The sequence below is a fragment of the Pteropus medius genome, unplaced genomic scaffold, assembly GCF_902729225.1.
Source record: "Pteropus medius unplaced genomic scaffold, Ma_sr-lr_union100, whole genome shotgun sequence".
Taxonomy (NCBI): Eukaryota; Metazoa; Chordata; class Mammalia; order Chiroptera; family Pteropodidae; genus Pteropus; species Pteropus medius.
The window spans coordinates 23,057,913-23,080,758 of NW_024346667.1; the positions used below are offsets into that span (position 1 = coordinate 23,057,913).

Genomic DNA, 22,846 nt, shown 5'->3' on the forward strand with positions numbered 1-22,846 from the left:
AAGTTTTAAAATAGACTATAATAATTAAATTTTCATACTGTGTAGAACCAGAAGACTGTCAACATTCTTAAACAAATCTGTCTCTTCCTATCTCCTTCTCTCTGACTTAATAGCCTCTTACAAAAGGCTGGTATCTAGTATAGAAAAGACTAACAGATTTTTAAGTATTCGGGCCAAGACTCATTAATAACCGTTACCTACATCTTTCTCATTTTTGAAAGACAGTTATTCATACGTATATTCTGTTTATGTCTTGCACAATGCATATATACACATAAGTATGTACACATAGAAAGGTAAACTACTAGAAGACTGCGATTAACTTTAAAACATATTTTAATTCAAAGTAAAAAATAAGCTATGTCACTTTAAAAATTAAAGAGTTTGTAGTTTAAAAATATCTTTGTTTATCTTGGTATGTGGTGTTACAAGTGCCATTTCAAAGAAGCAGATGTTCTATTAGTTGAAGTTCTGGCAGCAGCTGCCTGAGGAGGCAAGGTTTTTATAGATTTGACATTCAAATCTTTGACTATTCCAGGGTAACCCCCAGGCTCTTGATGGTCATTTGTAATTTTGATGAATTTGAATCGCCTTCTGAATTACAAAAGCTGATTTGTATTTTTCCCTCAATTAGCTAGTGAGTGAGCTTAGCCAGCCTCTGAGAATCCACTTTTCAACAACGCTCTGTTACCCCCTTGTCATTGGGTAAATGTGAGCCAGTGTAGCAGTATTCCTGAGGAGATCCAAGAATTGTTCCTCATAAGTGTCAAGCTCACCAAAGACTAGAGTTTATGTTATCGAATGTGGAAAAGGGGCTACAGAAGAGAGCAAGAGAAGGGTAAGGTCAATGTCCGTACAGCAGAATCCTACATTACAGAGTCTAATTTGTCATTTGAGGCTTCTCATTGAATTGACTTTTAGGTGGGTTGGCTCAGTTTCTCCAATTGTGAAATGAGAATTGCACTGGAGGGGCAAGTCCTCATAGGGAGTTTAAGGTGACATAGACATACATATTGTAATCAATTGGATGCCTTTTTCTAGATCCAAATGTTTAAAGACTTTTTTTTTTTGTAATTTTTATTCTTCAATTAGACTTGGCATTCGATATTATTTTATATTAGTTTCAGGTATACAGCATAGTGGTTAGACATTTATATAATTTACTGAGGACTTCGATGTAGCACAATGGATTATGCCATACTTTCAGGTGTGAAACTGAAGAGAAAAAGATGCCAAGAGACCCTTTATACTATATAATTTTAAAAGTTTTTTATCAACTCTGAAATTCTATAAATTCATTATAGTTTATGATATAGGAGAAAATATGGCATTATTTTTATTAAACTCATGATGCTCACTGTTCTGCCTGTTATCACAGCTTCTTTTGTATTAATCTGTCATAGAACACAAGCTAAAGATTAGGGGCCATATTTAGTGAGTTTCTTATAAGCTCTATATTGATCACAGGGTTTATATTTATTGTAATATGTGTCCAATAATCATTTGGAAAGGAAGAGGAAGCAAAATTCTCTCTCTCCCCCTATACATATGTGGAGATATGATGGCGGGAAGTGACCTCTAATTTATGGCCAGGGATGAAATAAAAGTGGGATTAATGCTGGGTGAAAGAAAAATGTAGGTATAATTGACTGTCTTCAGAACTCTGATTTTAAATATTTCAGTAATATTTGTTAACTTTTTAAATCTCTTCCTAATTTTCCTTTTACCCACAACTTCTATCGCTTCATTGCTAAATTAATGTAGAAAAGGGACTGGTTCCAGGTTTATCAATGGTATAGTTCAGTCATTGAACTTAACTCTTCCTTTGTCCCTAAGGTTTGGTCAAAGTAGAGTTCCTACTTTTTCTTATTCAGGTCCCAGAATTTTGCTAAGAAACAAAAATCTAAAACAAAAGCCTCTAAAACAAAAATCTTCTTGATAAGTTTCTCTTATAAGACTTTTTAAAAATTGTTCATACCATATATATAACCAGCTTTCATTGTTTTCACCTTTTGGCTGTTGTGAATAATGCTGCAGTGAACATTGGTGTACAAATATCTACTTGAGTTCCTGTTTTCAATATTTTGAGTATTTATCTAGTAGTAGAATTGTTGGTTCACATGGTAATTCTATGTTTAACTTTTAGAGGAAGTGCCAAACTGTTTTACAGTGTGACTGCACCATTTTATGTTCCCACCAGCAAAGGACAAGGGTTCCAAGTTCTCTATATTCTTTTTTTCCACACTTGTTATTATTATTATTATTATTTTTTAATTATAGCTATCCTAGTATCTTATTCACATCTGGTATCACATAAGAAATTGTATGCCATTGTGGTTTTGATTTGCTTTGCTCTAATGACTAAGAATGTTGAACAATTCATGTTCTTATTGGCTACTTGTATATCGTCTTTGGACAAAGATTTATCAAGCCGTTTGCCTTTTTTTAATTGGGTTGTTTGTCTTTTTGTTGTTGAATTCTTTACATATTCTAGACGTTAAACCCTCCTCAGATATTTGATTTGCATATATATTCTCCCATTGTGTAGACTCTCTTTTCGGTTTCTTGATAATGTTCTTTGATGCACAGAAGTTTTTAATTTTGATGAAGTTCAATTTATCTATTTTTCCTTTTGCCACTTGTGCTTTTAGTGTCATATCTAAAAATCAATTGCTGAATCCAAGGTGATGAGGACTTATCCCTATTTTTTGTAAGGGTTTTACGGTTTTGACTCTTTAAGTCAGTGATCCATTTTGAGTTGATTTTTAATACATGGTGAGAGGTAGGAGCCCAGCTTTATTCTTTTTCATGTATAAATACAATTGTCTCACACATTTGTTGAAGAAACTTTTCTTCCCTCATTGAATGAATGTGGAGCCCTTATCAAAATTTAGTTGGCCACAGATATGTGAGTTTATTTGTAGTCTCTCAATTTTATTTCATTTATGTCTGTCCTTAGGCCAGTACCACACTGTTTTGATTACTACAGCTTTGTAGGACATTTCAAACTCAAGAAGTGTGAGTCCTCTGAATTTGTTCTTTTTCAACCCTGGCTCATTAGGGCCTCTTGCAATTCCGTATGAATTTGAAGATTGGCTTTTACATTCTACAGAAAAGACTGGTGAGATTTTAATAAGGATTGCGTTGAGTCCGTAGATCACTTCGTATAATCTTTTATAAGACATAATAACAAAAAAGAAGCATTTGATAGGATTATTTGTCCATTTCTGAGAGTCGCACCAAGAATTTGGAGCAGAATATAGTCAAGTCCCATGGCTTTTGAACAGTCCTTACCTATTTTAGACTTTTCTTAAACCCCGTAAGGATTGTAGCATACTTTTAAGTTACCCAGTTACTTTAATCTGTATCATTTCTAAATTTTCTTAAATCATTGTTTTAGAAACTGAAATGATACCAACTTTCAGCTGCTATTATTAAGACTGAATGAAGTATTCTTTTAATTTGTGCCCCTGGTCTTGTAGAAAAACCCTTTGGATTCTCTTAGGTTTGGGTTGGAAACTTTTTGGTTTTGTGTTTTACCTCTTAAAAACTTTTTTAGGGCAAGGTTCTAGCATAGATTTACATGGTGTCCTATAAGGATATGTATATTAATTTTTATTTTTTTTCCTTTCTGGTGTGTCCATCATTGAGGCATGTCTTTGTTGTTGTTTTTTTATGTTAGCAGCTTACTGTGCTAATGTCTTTAAAGACGTCTGTTTTTCATTTTTTTTTAAACTGAAACATGAGAACCCTTTATTTTTTAGTATACTAAATGCTGTGTGCGTTTGGTCACTTTTTACAAAGAATATTTCATTTGCACATTGGATCCTCTCATTAGTGCTTTCTTGTACTTACATACAACTTCATTAAATGTCTTTATTCTTACTGGCTTTGTTTTATGTTTTACTATCTAAAAGTCTGTGTCATTTGCAAACCTGAAGATTTCTCTCCATTTCTTTGTACTATCACCTAAAATATTTCAAAGAATTGATCTTAAGGTCATCTGTGGGGGATTCTTATCTCCTCTATGTCTCTATCTGGTTGCCTTTTTTTTTTTTAATCTCTACACTTATTTTCCAGAACTGAATTTTTAAGAGTTTATTTGTATAAAACTTGGTCAAAGATTTTTGAAAACTTATTAAATAGTGATATTTACTTTTGTGTATATATTATTGTTTCAAAGAATAAGACAGTAGAGGCAAAAGTATGTTGTGAATTTAATGAATTTTCTAGCTGACTTTCTTCATTACTCCCCCCTTTCCTCTTACCCTACAGCTTCTGGTTTGTAAGCCAAGAGTAAGTCATCTCACCAAGAGAGTCAGGAGGAGGCTCTGCATTGATGAGGCCCAGCCTGTGCAGTTATGACCTATGCTTTGGCTCTTTTGAGGCTATTCTTTCCTCTGGGTTCTTGTCTGTGTTTGAAAAAATAGATTTTTGAATAAATAAAGTCATTTATTCTGCCTTGCTAGAATGTATTCTGTGTGCATTGGCCTCCTCCGCTCAGCATATTCAAGAAATTAATCTGATGGAGGGTCTACTCTTTTTCCTATTATTCACTTCTTAGTAATGGTCAGTAGAACTTGAGCGTTTTGTGGCTCAAACAGAGTTTCATCAGATTCTGGTACAGCTAACTTCCTAGAAAATTTTCATGGAGATATTTGTATAGCACATTTTAGGGTATGCAAACTTTTCATCCCTAAAATAATTGTGTTAATATAAATAAAAACGTGAATTTCTTACTAGCCACAAATTTCTATTGAACTGATGGCTAATTGCTGAGAGAGTTTATAGCCTTAATTCTGAAATAGTGAGTTGTTGGTGCAAGAATTAGGCATAAAATAAATGACTACCATAGAGTTTATTTGTGTGGACTTTACCCCTTTTGTTGCAAAAATTTGTAAAACATGTTATTTTTTTATATGAACATTGTATATATTATAAATATTTATGATTTTTTTACTAAATAAATTTTTAAAAAAGGAAAATCATTTGATCATTATGTTTATAAAAACTGTCTAGTTCTATAACTTAATAGGATAAAACTTAGAGTCACAGTCTTGATTTTCTTTGGATTTTAATGTTATTTTATTATTAATAAACCTTAAACACACAATGTATATTTTTAGCTAGTTATATAACAGGATTAAATGGCCAACGATGCCGTAAAACCTGCCATATATTTTACTAATACATTGAGATTATTTCTTAATTTCTAGTGTACCATTAAATTATAAGCTTGACTGTAAAAAATTAAATTGCAATTTGTGGTTTCAGAAACCAGAAACAAATTTTTGTGTGCAGTGAAGATTTTATGTACTTTTAGTGCTATTTAGTTGTAAACCAAAAAAAATATTTAAAAATTCAGGTCATTTTAATTGTATGAAAAATAACATGACAAGGAAAATAGATTTATTATATTTTTTTGGCAATTTTTTTCACTTTAAAAAAGCACTCTTAATATGTATGCTTGTGTAAGAATGTGTATATAAATGTATGTATGAATATTTTTAAAAGAATTTTTCAGATATACTAAGTATAGTCCTGTTTTTGATTTTCATAAAAATAGAATTTTGGAGCAGGAAAGGACTTAAGTGATGGGCTAGTCTAACCTGATCATCTTACAAATGAGTAAACTTTAGAATATGAGAATGGTCAAGTTGGTTTGACGGGGATCACAATACAGTGAAACGTTGACTTTCTTTTTCTCTTCATCTTACATGACTTTTTCACTATAGTTTGATACATTGTGTACCACCATTTTTAAAGAGGATTCTAAATGGAACAAGAATTTTCATAGCAATTCACTCGAATCGTGTAATTAACTTGGAAAAAATTGTTTGATAAATAGTTTTTTGGAAGAATTTTTTTCTCATTTTTCTCAAGGATAAGTTATTAAAAAATAATTACTAAAAATGTTAACTGAGGGGAAGGGAAGATTTTTGCAGTTGTGAATGGGCAGAGGGGTAGGCATACATTTGTAGAGCAAGTCAGGATTACCTAGCTTGGCCAAGATTTTCTCTTCATGATTCTAGTTGGCATATAGGTATGTCAGACAGAATAAATCCGCTCTAGTGTTAAGATGCTTGTTCTCACAGAGAAGGCAAAGTTGCCATGTTTGAGTTCTCTAGTGCGAAGTTTTCAGGAGGAATGGGCTTTTAGTATGCATATCCACTTAAATCTCTTTATAGCTAAGGACAAAGTGTCTTCGGGTTAAGTACCATTTTTTTTTTTTTAACAAATTTTAGCATAAGTTGATTTGAAAATTTAGAAAATTAAGTATACTGTGTAGGTGAAAGAAATGTTTAACCTAAGTGGCTTAAGTTATAGAAGAGACTGCATATACTTTATACTTTCTTTGGATATTTTTATAGTTTGCCATTGATTCAATTCCCATCCCTATTAGAATACTCTAAATCTTCATCTAACTGGAAATGATTTAAAACAGCTTAACATAAAACATGTTCATGTTGATTCTCCTTTACCTACATTATTCATTTGAAAACATTGTGTTGGAATTTCCAGAAAGCTAATGGTTCCGTGTTGTTTTTTGTGAATAATGATTAAAGATAGTTTCTCTTTCTCCAGTGTGTACTTTTTGTAGCTACTTTTGTTTTTCATTTTTATTTTTCTTGAGGATTGGCTTAAATTCACAATTTATATTCCCTAAATCTTTTTTTTCTTCTCTAGTTTTGGCAAGCGTTCTGCAGGAAGCTTTAGACGTGGCTGTGAATGCATTGTATTGGAGCCTTCTGAAATGATCGTGGTAAGAATACTCTTGTGAAGACTTTTTTCCCCCTAAAAAATGTTATGAAATAAAAGCATTTTCATGAACTACTTATAATAGCATATTGTATATTTTATAAGTTTGGATATATTAATTTAATAATTTTTTATTAGAATTTGAGTTCATAATATTGTAATTATTTATAGGATTTAATTAAATGAAAAAGATAGAAAGTCTAAAGAGTACAAGTACCTAAATGTTTGATGATTGAACTTTGTAAATCAAACTGTGGTTATACCATTTAATTGAAATTTTAGGAGAATCTTTGAATAGCAGGATATTAGCTCTCCAAATATTGATTGAAATAAGTGAGATATTTAAATGAGTCACAGTGATATGTACTCAGGCAACAGTTACCATAAGGAAATCACTTCAGTTCTTTTAACTAATTGAAAGAAAATTGGGGAACTTGTTTGCTGGTTAAATGGTTTGTTGAGATCTTTATCTTTTAACTGAATTGTGTAATTAAAAAATTATATTTAGATAAGATATATATAAAACATATGTTAAAATAAATATTAGTATCATTTTTTGATGCTTTAAAAAAAGCCTGTCACATTCTTCCTTACTATGTAAAAGTGATTTTAAATAGGATAGTATGACCCCTTTTTATAAAATCAGCAACAAAAATGAGATGGAAGGAACTCTCAGTGTAGATGTTCAGTTGATATTAATATTCATGTTATTCTCCATCCAGCATCTTATCTGGGAAGGAAAACTTGATAAAATAAATGATGGCCTATTATAAATAATAATGGAAACTTTTACTTCACATTAATAAAGTATTTGGTAGACTACAGTCTATTTTCAGAAAAGATATAGGGTTTTTCCCTATGATGTAAAAGAGGAATTTCATCAGAAAAGAACTTCCCAGTGACAACTGGTGAAACTTTTGGTAAAATTTCACATAATTTACTCTTAAGTGAGAAAGTGGCACGGTGGTGAGTAAAGATACAGGATTGGAAAAATGTAGTCAGATATAGGATCTTGTTGCAACAGGTCTTAAAAAAATTTTAGATAGTTCCTGGAGATCTTGGCCTCCGTTAGTGCTATTTTTGGGTTTTTCTGAAGGCTTTTTGATCTTCAGTCCTACTTGAGGATTTTATACTTCCTGAATGTACAAACTACCAGGTTTGCCAGCATGAGAATAGTTTTAGCATCTAAATATGCCTCTCTTGTGAGCAGTCACATTTTCATTATATAATATGATGAGGATTAACCTAATGTAACTTTTAGTCTATATCAATCCATTCATCAGAGTTTCTAAAATGTTTAAAATGAGGAATTATTATTTTTTTTAAAATAACACTATTTATAACAAAAAGAAACTGAATCCAAGAATAAAAGTAGGAAGAGAAACCCTTAGCCATTCTACTAGCAATCTTGTTTAAGTAATTTGGGATTCGGGGGTTTTTGCAGATTTACTCATATACATTGGAGTTTTTGTGCTTTAGTTAACAATGGGGCACTTGCTTTCACAATGCGTGGTAATGTATCCAGTGAGTACTTTCACTACTAAATCGGTACAAAGACTACTGAAAATATCCTCTCCATTGAAACTGCAGGAAATTCAAATGTTACCCATATTGTCCTAAGTGGAACTGAAAATGCCTCTTCATAAAAGAAAAGTTACTCAAAGCCAATTAGTTCCAGAGAAGTTCAAACACACTTAAAGTCTGTTTAGATATTTTATCTACAAATGTCTTTGCAAAATGAATAAATATGGACTGTCTGTAAGTTTTATCCTGTATCTAATATTAACATGGAATGTTGTATTTGAAGAAATGAAATTTTGGGGGGTTTTATTTCAGGTGGACTATATGGATGAAAATGAAGAATATTTTCAGCGTCAAGCTTCTCATCGACAGTCTCGGAGGAGATTTAGAAAAATCAACCAGAAAGGTGAAAGACAAACAATTATTGACACTGTGGATCCTTATCCTGTGGGCAAACCACCTCTGCCTAGAGGCTATCATACGGTAAGTATGCAAGTATGATATTTCTGTTTATTTCTAGTTTCTTTTGTTGGGAGTTTTGTGAAAAGACTTAAATTTTCTATTTTTGATGAATAATTCCTTTCTGTGATATACATCTCCAAAGTGCATATTTGCTGCAAACACACTTAATATGAATACATTTTAAAGAGCATCAAAATAAGATACCAAAATACATTGATTAGTTTTTTATTTCTTAAAATGTTCTCTGAAGATCAGCTTTCTGATCAGCATGTACAGTTTTAATTCAGGTATTTTAAATTCTTAACTTAGTCTAAAATTTTAGCGCACCCTTCACCCGAATAACTGGTATACCTGTTTTTTTTTTTTCTTCCAACAACTGTGTGTGTGCATAACATTATTTTCAAAGCTTTTCCTACCATTCCAAGATTATTATCTGAGAATTTTTAAACATCTGATGAAGTGAGATAAGCATAATTTGAAATGATGCTTTTTAAAATCCCACTGTAAAGATTGTCTGAAGTATTTCTAATACGTGACAAGGTTCTCTTAAATGCCATAGCCCGTTCGATTGTCATTTGAATTTATGAATTATTATTCATCAATATTTGATAAACAAAATTTTTATGTTGAGGAAACCAAGGAACAGATGAGTGATTTGTACAAGACTCCAATATAAGCAATTTTAAGCATTATTTTTCTTATTTTTTTTTTCTGCTTAGTTTGCACTATGCATATTTCCCCTGATGGCCAATCTAAAATAGTTGCAAATATAATTGAGGATTTCTATTTTCAAAAAGAAAGTAGCTTGAATTTATATATGTCATAATAAGGCCAAAGGTGTTTTATCTATACATATAATATCATCAAATGAGTAGTCATTATATGTGAAATTGATTTCAAAATATAAAAAAAATTAGAAATTGAGAACTATTTACATTTCTCTTTCTCTCTTTTTTTTTTTTTTTTTTTTTTTTACCGATTTTTATTTCTTTTACACATAAGTATAACTGCAAAAAGCCTGGGAAGATGTATATAGACTTAAAACTATGTACTCAATATATAGTAACTTTAAATGATATATTTTATACCCACACTTCACATGTTCCGTATGTGAGGGCTCTTTGTATTTGAATATTTAAGCAGTTTTGACCACCAGCTACCCGCCTACTCCTCTCAGTACCCATGCACTATTTTAATTTAACATGAATTTCATAGTTGAATCCTTTCATTGAGCTCATTTGGAAAGGGTTGCTTTTTGCTCATCATAAAGGCAGCTTTGTCTGTTGGAGAGACTTGGTATTAACAAAAAAAAAATCTATGAAAGGTTTTTTTGTTACCATTGTCTGTTAAAGAAGGTAGTATTTTTAGTGTTGATGTAACATCATGGAAGAAGGAAACATAGATTAAAAATAGTTGCACATATTACTGGCATAATATGTTACAATATTTTAGCCAAGTACTAATATTGCTAATATACTTTCTGCTTTATAATTATTTTTTCACATCAGATTCCATACTAAAATAGTTAGCAGGAGTCTTGATTACTTAAAATTCAGTATTAATGCTGATTGGTTTAATTTTATAGTCATATTTGTCACACTTAATGTGGGAGGATCATTTTATAACTGTTTATCTCTCCCATACTCATGTTCCTCCTCTATGGAATACATCATTCACTTTCCCTACATCACTCCATTTTTCATCTAATTTTTAAAATGTGTGTGTGTATATTTTATTATAAGCTTACTGTTTTTTTAAGTGGTTTTAAAAAAAAGTCTTACCTGGTCAACAGGTTACTTTTGTTTAGGGAAAATTCAGAACTAGGATGAAAAATTTAACTTGATTGCTAATGGATTGTGTGCTGGTTTACTAATGTGTAACATGTTGATATTATTTTTACTAAATGAATTTAGATTGGCAACAACATGCTTTTAATTGAAAATATTGGATTCTGTTTTTTTTTTTTGTGCAAATTGTGTTTTAATTATATAATATGTATTGTTTTACTCTAACTATTTGATTTTAACTTAGGTAAACAGTTTTGTTTTATATACATAATACCACAGACTAAAAAGAATTAAATGAAAATTGCTCTTCTACATTAGTCCTAAGTCATTTTATTCTTAAGAAATAATTCACTTTGAAAGTACCCTACTAGGATGGGACTAAGGATGAAAAGTTTATTTATAAGATGCATGATCATATTTCACAGGTGATTTTTAAATGATTTCAAGTGCATGGCTAAAGAACATAGAGAACATTGTACATATAGCCAATTCTATATGATCATTCTTAACCTAATTTTAACATTATCTTCATTTTGGCAGATGTACTATATAGCATGTCTGATAATTCTCATCTTTTCCTTTCCTCCTTTATGGCACTCATTTCATTTTGGCTCAAAGGAATGCACTAAATCTCAGGTATTGTAATTTGTGTGTGGTCTCCTAATACTAATCTAAGTTTATTTGTGAATTTGCATTGTAACTAATGAGTTTATAATATTGATGTGTTTTGCTTGGTCTTGTTCTTTTGTATTTTGCCTTGAATTAGTAAAATCTCTTAAAAATTTGAAGCTATTAGTGGTTTAGGTTATGGCACAGGCTGCTTTATTCGTGCAGGCCTAGGGGTGAACTGCCCACCTTCTTTGAAGAAAGAATTAGTCTCTGGCCATGCCACCCTGAACGAGCCTGATTCCTTTTGATCTCAGAAGCTTAGCAGGGTTGGGCCTGGTTAGTACTTGGATGGGAGACCACCTAGGAAGACCAGGTGTAGGTATAAAAAATAAATTTAAAAAAATAAGGGATTGTAAGCTGACAATGTCCTTGCAATTTGTGAGGTCAACCAAGGGTTGCCTCGCAAAAAAAAAAAAAAAATTAAAGTGCAACCTATTTATTTTTAAGAATGAGTGGGACACTGTTCTTCACTAATCTGTTTTACAAATAAAGAAATGAAGAGAGAAAGACCTAATGGAAGTTTAATTGCTTTTTGTGTGAAAGCTTGTGGAGAATCCATTATAAATTTACATTTTATATGCCATAGGTGAAAGCTTTAAATTTCAGAAATCCAAATGTGAGAGCATTTTGGGAGACCACTGGTAAAATTATAATCAGGTAGAATAAAGGCTTAATTGAAAAGGAAATTCAGATTTAAAATTGCTTGTATATTCTTATTTGCTCTTTATTTTTAACCAGATTTCATGCTTTTATTTCATTCTATATTTTAATCAAGAGACCTTTAATAATACCTTTGCTCAATTCTTTCATGCCACTACATGACTAATCTATGATTTTCAGTGATACTCTTTTGAAATAATGGGTCAAATTTGGGTTATTGGGGAATTTGTAGTCACGGAATTAAAAGTGATTGGTTTCTCTGGAAACTAATAGGTTATGTAACTAGCAAAATTTATAGTTGTGTTTTCTTGTTGCACAGGAAAAAGATCATGAAAAATTTAATTCATATTAGAAATCTATTATCAATATAATATCTTTGGCTATTATAATAACTGTCTGAAAGTGCGAAATGTTTCTATAGGTTTTCAAATTAAAATGAGGCAGATACTGTATGCTCTGTACAAGAAACTACATATTAAAATGCCACAGGTGGCATGATTGCTATTCTGTATTTTAGAAGGACGGCTAATTTTTAAATGATATAAATCTAAGAATTTATTATACAATTTTTAAATTTGATAAAACTATATCAATACATTTTTAATTGTACCAGTGTTTTGAGCTTTCCTTACATATACTTTAAAAAATATTAAATAAGTAGCAGCAGTTTAAAACAGATTGTAATAATTTTCTTCAGAAACATGAATACTCATATAGTTCATATAGACTGTGATGAGGACATTTTTTCAAGGCTAGTGTGTGAGGTTTGCAGAGAAAGTATGCATTTTAAAATGCAGTGAGAAGAGAAGATTGGAGATGGCTTCATTAGCATTTTCTTACATTTCGATTATATTCTTAACCTAATTTTGGCAACAACATGATCATAATTAAAAATATTGGATTCTGTTCTTTTGAAGATGTATTTGATGCTGTATTTAAAACAGCCAGAAAATGGGATGCACCGTGAATTTTCAGTCAATCTTGGAGTGGGTAAAGATTATAGAGGCAGGTGGTAGGTAGGTTCCTGGCAGATGTTGAAAGATTTGGAGACTGACTTGTGACTTGGGACTTGGGACTTGGGACAGGTTAACTTTGTCCCAGGTTCAGAATCGGGTCATTGGGGAAAAGTTTGTTTCACCCTTAAATACAGGCCCTCTCTGCATTCGTGAGTAATTTATTCTAGAAGTTTTTGTAGGTAGGGAAATCTGAATTACATAATAACAGTGGAGAGGAAGGAGAGGCAGTAGGACTTAAGGGGAGGAAGGACCTTCTTAACTTTTACCTATTGGACTGATGAAGAAGCTGGTACATACCTGTCCTGTCATCTTTTTAATTTCTCCTTCATTTTAATGAGAAAAAGTTTGGGAAGAACAATAATTATACAGAGATATTAGACTGAAGGCTGAAAAAAACTTGTCCTGGCTACATTGTGGAGTTTATGTGTACCAATGGACATTTCAAAAATTTACAGCCTTTCTAGGCTGGTTGCATAATTAAAATGTTCTTCACACTTCGCAGTTTTGATTGACTTTCTACTCCCACTTCTACTTGCCCAAAAAAGTATGGCTCTGTTTTATACAAATTTGATTTAGGAGAATTTAAACATGGTATAACATAAAGCATATTCTTAAAGTTTTAATCAGTGTAAAATTTTTCAAAATAATGAAAACCCAGTGGTTGGTCATATAAAAAGTTATCTTCCACAAATTTTATTAGTAGCCCTTAACTGCAGTGTGAACATATACTTCATAGCAATGTTTAATAATTATGTATTGAATTTTTCAGTAGATGAGATTTAAAGTTCTTGGTGCAGATGTACAAAATAATAAGTATTCCATAAAATTAAGTTAATATAATGTAATTTGAATTAAATGTCATATTATAACGTTATGGGAATAATTGTTTATTATAGTCAGTGATAATACAATATCTGTAAAACGTGGCACTCATGTAGTAAGAATGATTCATGTATGAGGCTTATGTAACTAAGTCCATTTTTTTTTTTTAAAAGTATTTCTTTTTTAATAATATAAAACAAGTCCTGTTTTTTATAAGGGTTATTTAACCACTCCTAGGTTATATCTTATATATCTCTGAAGTAATATTTTTTTAGGAGATAGATTTGATTTAAGTTGGTTTCATCTTCAGTTATGGACTTTTTGATAGTTTTGGGTAGTTCCAAAAATTGTTTAGAAATTGATGCATGAAAAAATTACAGTGTTTGTGTAATTATTTACTTTTATTTGACATGAGACTTTTTGACTTATGCCACTGTTCTTGAATTAGAAATAGGTAATACTTTTACTTATGGCTTTGCTTTGTCACTTATTTACTTTTCTGCGGTCTTAATTTAATCTAATACTTCCTTCTTAACAGTAAGAGAATATGTTTTGAGTATTGTATCAGTAACTTGTATATCTACTTAATTTCTTGATTATTCAGGTCCTAGCATTTTAACTTTTAACAATTCATATCATATCCCACCTGACTATTTTTTTCATGATATTTTAAAATCTGTTTATGTGCCTATGTAGTCATTATTCAAATATAGGGAAAATTTCTTAATTTTAGTATTTTCATTATTCTTTAAATTCATCAAGCATTTGTTTACTTAATTGGACGTAAAGCCTTTGTCTTAAGTATTGTCATTGATACCTATTTGTGAATTATAATAAGATAGAATTAAAGAAAATTTGTGTATTCTATTTCTTAGAATACACATAGAGAGGAGATCTCCGTATTTTCATTTACGTATTTTTATTCATTTAGTGAAATTTGTTGAATACCCACCTTGTTTCAGGTCTGTGCCAGATTCTAGCTAGGGCTATAAAGGTCTACAGGACTGACAGAATCTTGTTCTCAGTGACCCGATACTCTCACAGGGAGTACAGATAAATAAATGGGTAACTAATATATGGGAAATTCCAAGTACCAAGGAAGCACGTAGACAGGGCACTTTGAGGAATCAGACATGGCTTCTTAAATGGCTTAATATCTGGGTTCAAAGGAAAATATTCTTTAATCCAGGAAATCTCAATAGAAATGTGAAAACTGAATTGGAGAGTAAAGAATAGAAAAGGGGGAGTGTGCAGAAGGTGTTAAAGAGGGGTGCTGTATACCAACCCCCCCCACACAAATTTTGCCAGATACTATTTATTGTATTTATGCCTGATGTTTTATTATTTGCATCAGAGAACCTTAAAGAGAAGTGTCAAAAGTATCCTTTGCTTTTTCACACTCATTCTCAGCAGGTTTACCGGTTCCTTTTCACCTAGATCATGTTGCATTTTAAAACTCTGCAGAAAGTTCTCTGTGGAAAGGTCTTGATCATTAGGTGGACTTAACAATACTGTGCCATATGTGCTGCAGTTTCTGGCAAAATGCAGCATGTTGAAATATCTGCATGGTCACAGTCTTCTTAGGATTGCTTTGGGGGGGACTATTTCTCTTTCTTGCAGTTATAATTAGATATTTATGTTGTCTTAATTTATACAGATTGGGGAATTACAATATAGAAGATGCATAGAAATTGAAATGTAAATCAGGAAATAGTTTAAAACAGATTTCTATCATGCTATTAACAGCATGCATTGCAAATTCATGCAAGGCAGTTGAGAATAGTATGCAGTGTGCTGTTTACCCAAGTTTCAGCTTCTGTTAGAAGATGTCTATTTTTATATATTACATCATCTCTGCTGCAGAACTACCATGTCCACTGGGATTTACTGTTCTTTCATTCCTTTTTGAAAGAAAGCTTGTATTGATGTCATAATTGGACCCATCCTTTGGTTACACTTTGAAATTGAAAGTAATAAGAGTGTTGTGTAGCAAGTCATGCAATATTTCAAGCAATTTATTTGTCAAAAGATCACTGCCACTTTGTCCTGTCTCTGATTGTGAACACTGGTGGCTCTCTGTGCCTGTACATGTTTTAAATATACTTGGCTAAAATTTAGCTTTTAATTTCAACAGCAAAAATCTTTTTCATCTTGGACTATTTCATTTCTTATGTGATTTGTTTTTTGTCATGAGATTTTGCAGTGCTACATGCTGATTTGAAAAATGTCTCTTTTCTTTGGAAAAATCTTTGATATGTAGACCTGTTTCCTACCAGTGCTGAATCGATCTTTTTACAATTAAATTATCAGTCATTTAAGTTGTCTGTTTTTACTGTTTGAAATATTGAGTGACTAGAAATGTTCTCTTTTGATTTTGAATCCAGTGTTGAAACATTATGAACTTTGAATGACTTTCTGTTTATTAGCTAGAAGATACTGTTGACCCCTGGAAGAAACTCTAGCATTTTATTCAGTGTATAGATGTTAGATTTAAATCACTCGTGAAAGAAAATATTTTAATTATTTATATTAAAATAATTTCAAAATGTCTACTACATGTTATACATATTTAAGTATATAAATTTCCTTCCTTATTCTCTCAAAAAAATTAGTCATTATTTGTATCTCAGTAGTAAACTTATTTTTATTTAAAAAAGCTGATTAGGAGCAAACTTACACTTCTTAAAAAATAACAGCTTTATTGAGTTATAATTCGTATACCATCCAATTCACCTATTTAAAATGTATATGTAATTCAGTGGTTTTTCTTTTTGGGGGTTAAAAAATATATAGTTTTAAATTTACCATCTTAACCATATTTAAGTGTACAGTTTAGTATTTTTAACAGTATCAGTAGTACATTTTCGACTGACTTGAACACAACCAATTCACAAATGTACCCAGCATCCTTTGTGACTGTTTAAGTTATACATAGATTGAAAAATAACTTTAAGACATTTCGGAGCAAAAATAATTATAGAATCTATTGAAGAAAAAAAACCTTACTGAATACTTGTTTTTATTAGAGCAGTTTCTTATGGATTTAGTATGGGATCAGGTAGCTTTCTTTTTTTGTCTTCCCTTTTGTCTTTCAGCTGGAGCATAGGAGTAGTTGGATGTAACCTAGAATTTGAAATTGCTAGCCTAGAGGAGAAATGGTGTGATAACAGAATGGGCCAAATCTGAAATATGAATTACTGATTGGGATAAATGGTGGAGTAATTCAGAAGAGAAACATTTGAGAATGAAAAAGAAAATATTTGAGTTGTCTTGATTTTACTCAGATGTCTATGAAGATAGTAATGATATTTGGCGACGTGGTTTGGGTATCAAGAAGGCATTTGGTTTGGGAGTGTTAGCAAATAAAGTTAAAATCTCAAAATAATTTTAACATTTTTTTCACAAATCATTAGCATACTTTTACTTTCTATCTTTTTTTGTTTTTATTGAAATAGACAATTAATTACTTGTATTTACATTGTACAATTCAATGAGTTTTTTTCCCACTTATGGTTGGCATACAATAATATACCAGTTTCAGTTATATAGCACAGTGATCAGAGATCCTTGTAACTTGCAAAATGCTCACCCCACTAAATCTAGTACCTCTCCTCCCCCTTATATATTTATTACATTATTAACCATCTGCCCCATGCTGTACTCTACATCTCCATGTCTATTCTGCAACTATCCATCTGTATCTCTTAATCCCTTTGCCTTTTTTTTTTTTGCCGTCCCCCAACTCCCCTCCCATCTGTTATCTTTTTTATACATATTTTTAAACCGCACCTTAAAAAAACTCTTTGAGTCATTAGGAGTTTTGGAATAATCAGCAAAGGTTTTAGAAAAAAAGATCCATTTTGCGATTTGTTAATTTGCATAATAAGCATATCCTTAACCAACTGGGATGTAGAGATTACTTGGACTTCGTTGATATTTTCTATGATATTAATGCCCTTGATAATGGTCATTATCGATGAGCACTCGATAGCTTTAGTCTTTTTCTTTTTCTTCGGTATTAACGTTTGCCTACTTTTGGTACTAAGTTTAGTTATACTGGAAAAGTATCAATAGTTAACCATTCTGCAAGTAGATTAAGCTGCTAGAGGCTTCAGCTGAAGTAGTATTTTACATAAAAACAGAGTTTTGTCTTAATGGAATCTAAAGACAGTTGATAGCTTAGGATTCTTTAAAAGAGCTAAGAGGCTGACTATTTTCTAGTTGATCTCTTAGAGCAGTAGTTGTCAAACTTTTTCATCTCAGAACTCCTTAAAACTTTTTGAGGACTCCAACAAACTTCTGTTTATATGAATTATCTATAGCATTACTTGCCGTATTAGAAATTGAAACAAATTTAAAATATTTATTCATTTATTAGTTAAATAATAAACTCATTATACAGCAGTATAAGGATTTTTAAAGTGAAAATAACTGTATTTTACAAAACAGAAAACTTATAAGAAAAGCGGCATTATTTTATACTTTTGTAAATATGTTTAATATTTGACTTTATAGAAGATGGTTGGGTTCTCATATCTACTTCTGTTGTGATGATGCTTTTCTGGTTGAAGTATATAAAGTATATGAAGAAAATCTGGCCTCACACAGATAGGTAGTTAGAAAAGGGAGGAGTATTTTGACAGCTTTTTCAAATAATTTTATTGATACACTACACCAAAACTTGACAAGTGTTAGTTTCTTAACGGTCCACTTGCAATGAAGACTATAAAACTATGTCAATGAACTTTTCTTATTAAAAACTATTTGTCTTACTTGAATATTGAATGGATCTTTTGACTCATGTATGATTTAGAAAAATCATGCATTGGTCACTGAGTTAAGCAGTCTTCCAAATTTTGGCATCTTATACAATATCAAAAAAAAAAAAAATCACATTTGTTACCACTAGCCTCATTTAAAAAAAGCCTTGGTAATTGGGAAGCTGTCAAGCTTATGGTGTTAGATATAGATTTTCCAAAAGCCTAATTTTCATTTGAAAGCTAAAATTTTATCATTGGGAAACAAAGTACTATCAGCTGTTTTCCTTGAATTGACAAGTTCAGTTTGTTCATTTTCAAGAAAATATCTGCCAAATACTTAAATCTAAATAACCATAGTTTGTCTATTATTTGTTTTTTCAAATAAAAATGTTCTGTGAAAAAAACAAATGCAGGGGTCCTTCTGAGCTCAGAGCCCTGTTCAACTGCAGCAATCACTGGCCTACGAAGCGGGCCCTGACCTTGTTTCCTGTATGATTTTTCTCCTCACTTCCTTTTCTTTCTTACAGCTTAATTCCCTAATAGATACTAGGAGAAAATGGAAAGATCCTAAGTTAACTTTGGATGGAATTAGAAGAATTTTTAAAGGCTTTACATTAAATAATTGTGTTTTAAATATATTAATTGTATTCGGTGGTTACTGTCAATCCATTTTGTAGTTACTTAGTGATCTTTAAAGAAAGATATTTTTGCTTTATTTAGCATTTTTCATTTAGAGCATTTTTCTCTTCAGGAATATTATGCTTGAAGTCCTGTTTCTTCCCAAAAGTTCTCTGACTCCCCTTCCCTATTAAGATAATTTTAAGCCATTATAGGTAATTATAAAATGTTTAAAATTTTTAATGCAAAAGCTGGTGTGTTATGAAAGTATGGTATAATCATAACTGTAAGGTGTCTGTTAGAGAACCTTTAAAAATTGGTTTTGGTCATATGCCAATATCACTAAGACTAGAGTTAGGTCCCTCCTTTAGAAAGATGAGCACCAGGGGTAATTTTAACAACATCCTATGGGCGATTAGTAGTTAATGTTCAGGATCGTCATACTTATTACAAATTGTTTTGGTTTGGTAGTGTAAAATAAATAAACAACCTAGCAATGTATTTAAATTTCTTTATTCTTAAAACAACCTTACCGTTTTTCTAGAATTCTCTTCTATGTTTGTTATCCTCTACTTTGAGTATCTGTTTTCATTTTTAGAAATATTGCCTTGTCTTTTCTATCAGCTTCTTCTACTTATTTTAAGACATTAGTGACTAGTTTTCCTTTGCCAACACAAAGTAGATTACAACTCATAATGTGCTCTGAGGTTCAATGTGATTCAGTAACCAGCTACTGAAGCAAAATATCTAAAAAGATAAAGTTTCCTTTGGAACAGGACTGGAAATGTTTCTGCTCCTTGGATTTCAAATAGTGAGTTTCCCTTGGTGAAAGCTGAAATGTCTAACCATGGGGCTACTGATCACTGTAGCTTTGTGCGTTATTTCTTACTTAGAGAAATTTCTCCTTTAAATAATTGTCTCATTTTCTTTCTCACTATATTTTACCTTTATTGTAAATACCATGCTTTCTAGTAGCTTGAGTATAATATTAATATCTTATTCATTTTTGTTTTTGTTTTTCATCTTAAAAGTCCTTTGGATTGAGTGGTATATATTTTTAAATTTTGGTCCAACAAATTTTTATTTTGTTATATGTCCTTGGAAAAACGTTTATTTCCTATAAAATACAAGCCATCAAGAAAAATAGGTTTTGTTATACATTTGTTCTAAGGCAATTATTTAGTAATAATCATTTCTTATAATGAACAATGCATTTTGCTTATGTCTGTCACACTATTGAACTCAGATATCAGGATGATATCTGAGGTTCATTTCTGATTTCTTGTCTCCTATTCTATCCCACTTAGTCTCAGGGGTCAAGTGTAGAATGAATGAGTGAATGCCTTATTTTGTTTAGTATTTTATTATAGATTTATTGTTCTGTTTTAATACCATGAATTGCTACTTTATGACACAACCAGGAGATATAATCATCCATAATGTGACTGACTCATCTGGCCAGTTGTGAGCAGTTCTAACAATTGTAATTGTCTGATATATAAAATTGAATATTCTAGTATTAGCCTTTTAAAATATCAGCATGGTAGTAATTAAGAACTTTGAAGCACAACAAAAATATGAATAGGTAAAATATTCTGCCTTTTTAGAGCTTTTAAGGAGAGGGAGAAATTAGATGTGTGGTTTGGGCTTTGTTTATTCATTTATTTATGAGGGAAGCTCATGTCATATCAGTAGGCTGACTTCTTTTTCAAGAGGACATTTAAAGGATAGCTGTGGCATCTGAAAATTTTCTATATTGAGACAATCTTCTGTTTTCAGGCAAATTTGCTTGGAAGTATTTCCTGTCTGGAATATATTTAATTATATCAGAGGGGCAGTCACAATTCTATTCCTGATAGTGAAGTCCATAGATTAATGCTTCCATTTATAAACATTGCCATTTTATTTTAGAATGAGCATTATTGAACCATTATGAAAACATATTTTTATATTTATTTGAAGACATTAGGTTTTAAAAATGAAGATGTTTGTTAAAAATTACATTTTGGAAGAACCAGTAGTCTTTGAAAGCAGATAGTATCTTATACTCCAATTTGTATGTTTTGCGCAGCATATAATAGGTGCTCAGCAGTATCTTGGTTGTATGATGATGTCTATGGATCAGACTCCCAGAATTAACATTAGTTAATATTTCTAGGAGTGGCATTATTGATCTACCTGCGTTAACAGTTTTATGCAAGGACGTCTGCACAATCCCAACCATCTATACAACATTAATTAATGATTTGCCCAAACTTTGAGTGCAACTGTCTTTTCAGAATATCTTGGATAGAAGAATAAAACTGACCTTTATTGAATACTAATGATATATACCAGTCAGCTAGGTGTTTTCTCATATGTTTGGTCAATTAAACATCCCTGCAGTTCTAAACTCTAGATAATGGTGTCTCTACTGTTGGGAGATAAACATGCCAAGGTCCAAGAAGTTAACTAACATGTTCAATGTTCATGGTCACTCAGAGTGAAACATAGACATATGTTCTTTCCGTTCCAGATACATAAAATTACTTAGTTTTAAAAATGAATTTAACGTATATTAATTTTATGTTACTTAAACTTTCAGTTTGATCTAAAAGAGGCAAAATTAAATAATTCAACTACTTTAGATGCCTACTATTTAAGAACCTTTAAATGAAGTAGGCTAGAGCATAGAATGTCCAATGTGAAGAGTAATGACTGAGTTACATTTGCAGTGAGGATGGGCTTTGTTTGATTTATAAATATTTTTTATTGCAAGTGTTTTCCCTTTTTGAACCATGTATCTCTCATCGGTAAAGCACAGCATTACTTTTATTCTCTTTAACCTTTCTAGTTTTAGTCCAGTGGGTTTTCACTGGTAAGTAGTACCATTTCATAACAAAGGATGACTATGTAATTAGTGTATTTTAAAAGTTAAATTTAATAATAAGTAACAAAAGCCAAATCCTCCTGAAAGATCTTTTTGTAAGTATGACTTTTTAATGAACCAAAACAACTTGCTGTTGTCTAAATGTAGTTTTCAGAAGTAAAAAACCAGCGTCATAAAATTGCTTGCTTCTGTACCAGAAAATATTGAAAGCGTTTTGGTAATATTTAAGAATAATGAAAAAAAAAAAAAAGGATTTTGAAAACATATATTAAGTAATTTCAAGGTTTTTAAAAAACTTTCTATAAAACTAGTTATCTAGTTATGTGTAATTTTTAATAATCCAAGTTATTGCTAATATTAAGAAAATTACTTTTTACTTTAAGTTTGACAGCTTTTAACTTGGAAAGTAAGGATGTTAAAAATTTCTAAACTATTGTCAAATTATCACTATAATTTTTAAAAAGTAAGAGCAGTTAATTCCTTCGTGTTGGAAGACAGAAATCTCAGAATAAAGGATAGTTACCACCAGGAAATCTTATCCCAAGATAGATTCATTTCTATTCATGTGGTCTCTCTTCTTCTATAATTCTATATCATATTACCCCTTCTGCTCCCATTTTGCTACCAGATAATGTTTGTTTACAGCCATGTTAGATAAGATAACTGCAAAAACTTGAAAGGATTTTAGGAATCTCCCAGCCAAACCACTTAATACAATTTATTTTTTCCTATATAATCACTGACATTCAGCCTCTGCTTTAAGATTTTAAATTACACTTGTCACTGATATTTGAGAGATAGTCCTAATATAATGTGTGTCAAAATTGTCTCCCACCGCCTGGTACCAAGTAAGAGTTTAGTAAATCATAGCAGTTATTTCTTATAGAAAAGGTCTAATTACTA

At 31.1% G+C, this 22,846-nt stretch overlaps 1 protein-coding gene and 1 pseudogene across 11 annotated transcripts in view; both read left to right on the plus strand.

Moving 5' to 3' along the window:
• RAPGEF2 (Rap guanine nucleotide exchange factor 2) overlaps positions 1-22,846 on the plus strand; it is a 209,779-nt gene that overhangs the window by 101,902 nt on the left and 85,031 nt on the right. For 9 of the 11 annotated variants that reach the window (XM_039876263.1, XM_039876266.1, XM_039876269.1 and 6 more), the window contains 3 exons: positions 6,688-6,763; positions 8,596-8,763; positions 11,148-11,165. In XM_039876263.1, the coding sequence (XP_039732197.1) occupies positions 6,688-6,763; positions 8,596-8,763; positions 11,148-11,165 (262 nt within the window). The remainder of the gene's footprint in view (positions 1-6,687; positions 6,764-8,595; positions 8,764-11,147; positions 11,166-22,846) is intronic. The other 2 variants (XM_039876262.1, XM_039876268.1) reach the window with 1 other exon arrangement.
• On the plus strand, positions 11,405-11,522 carry LOC120613609 (uncharacterized; annotated as a pseudogene).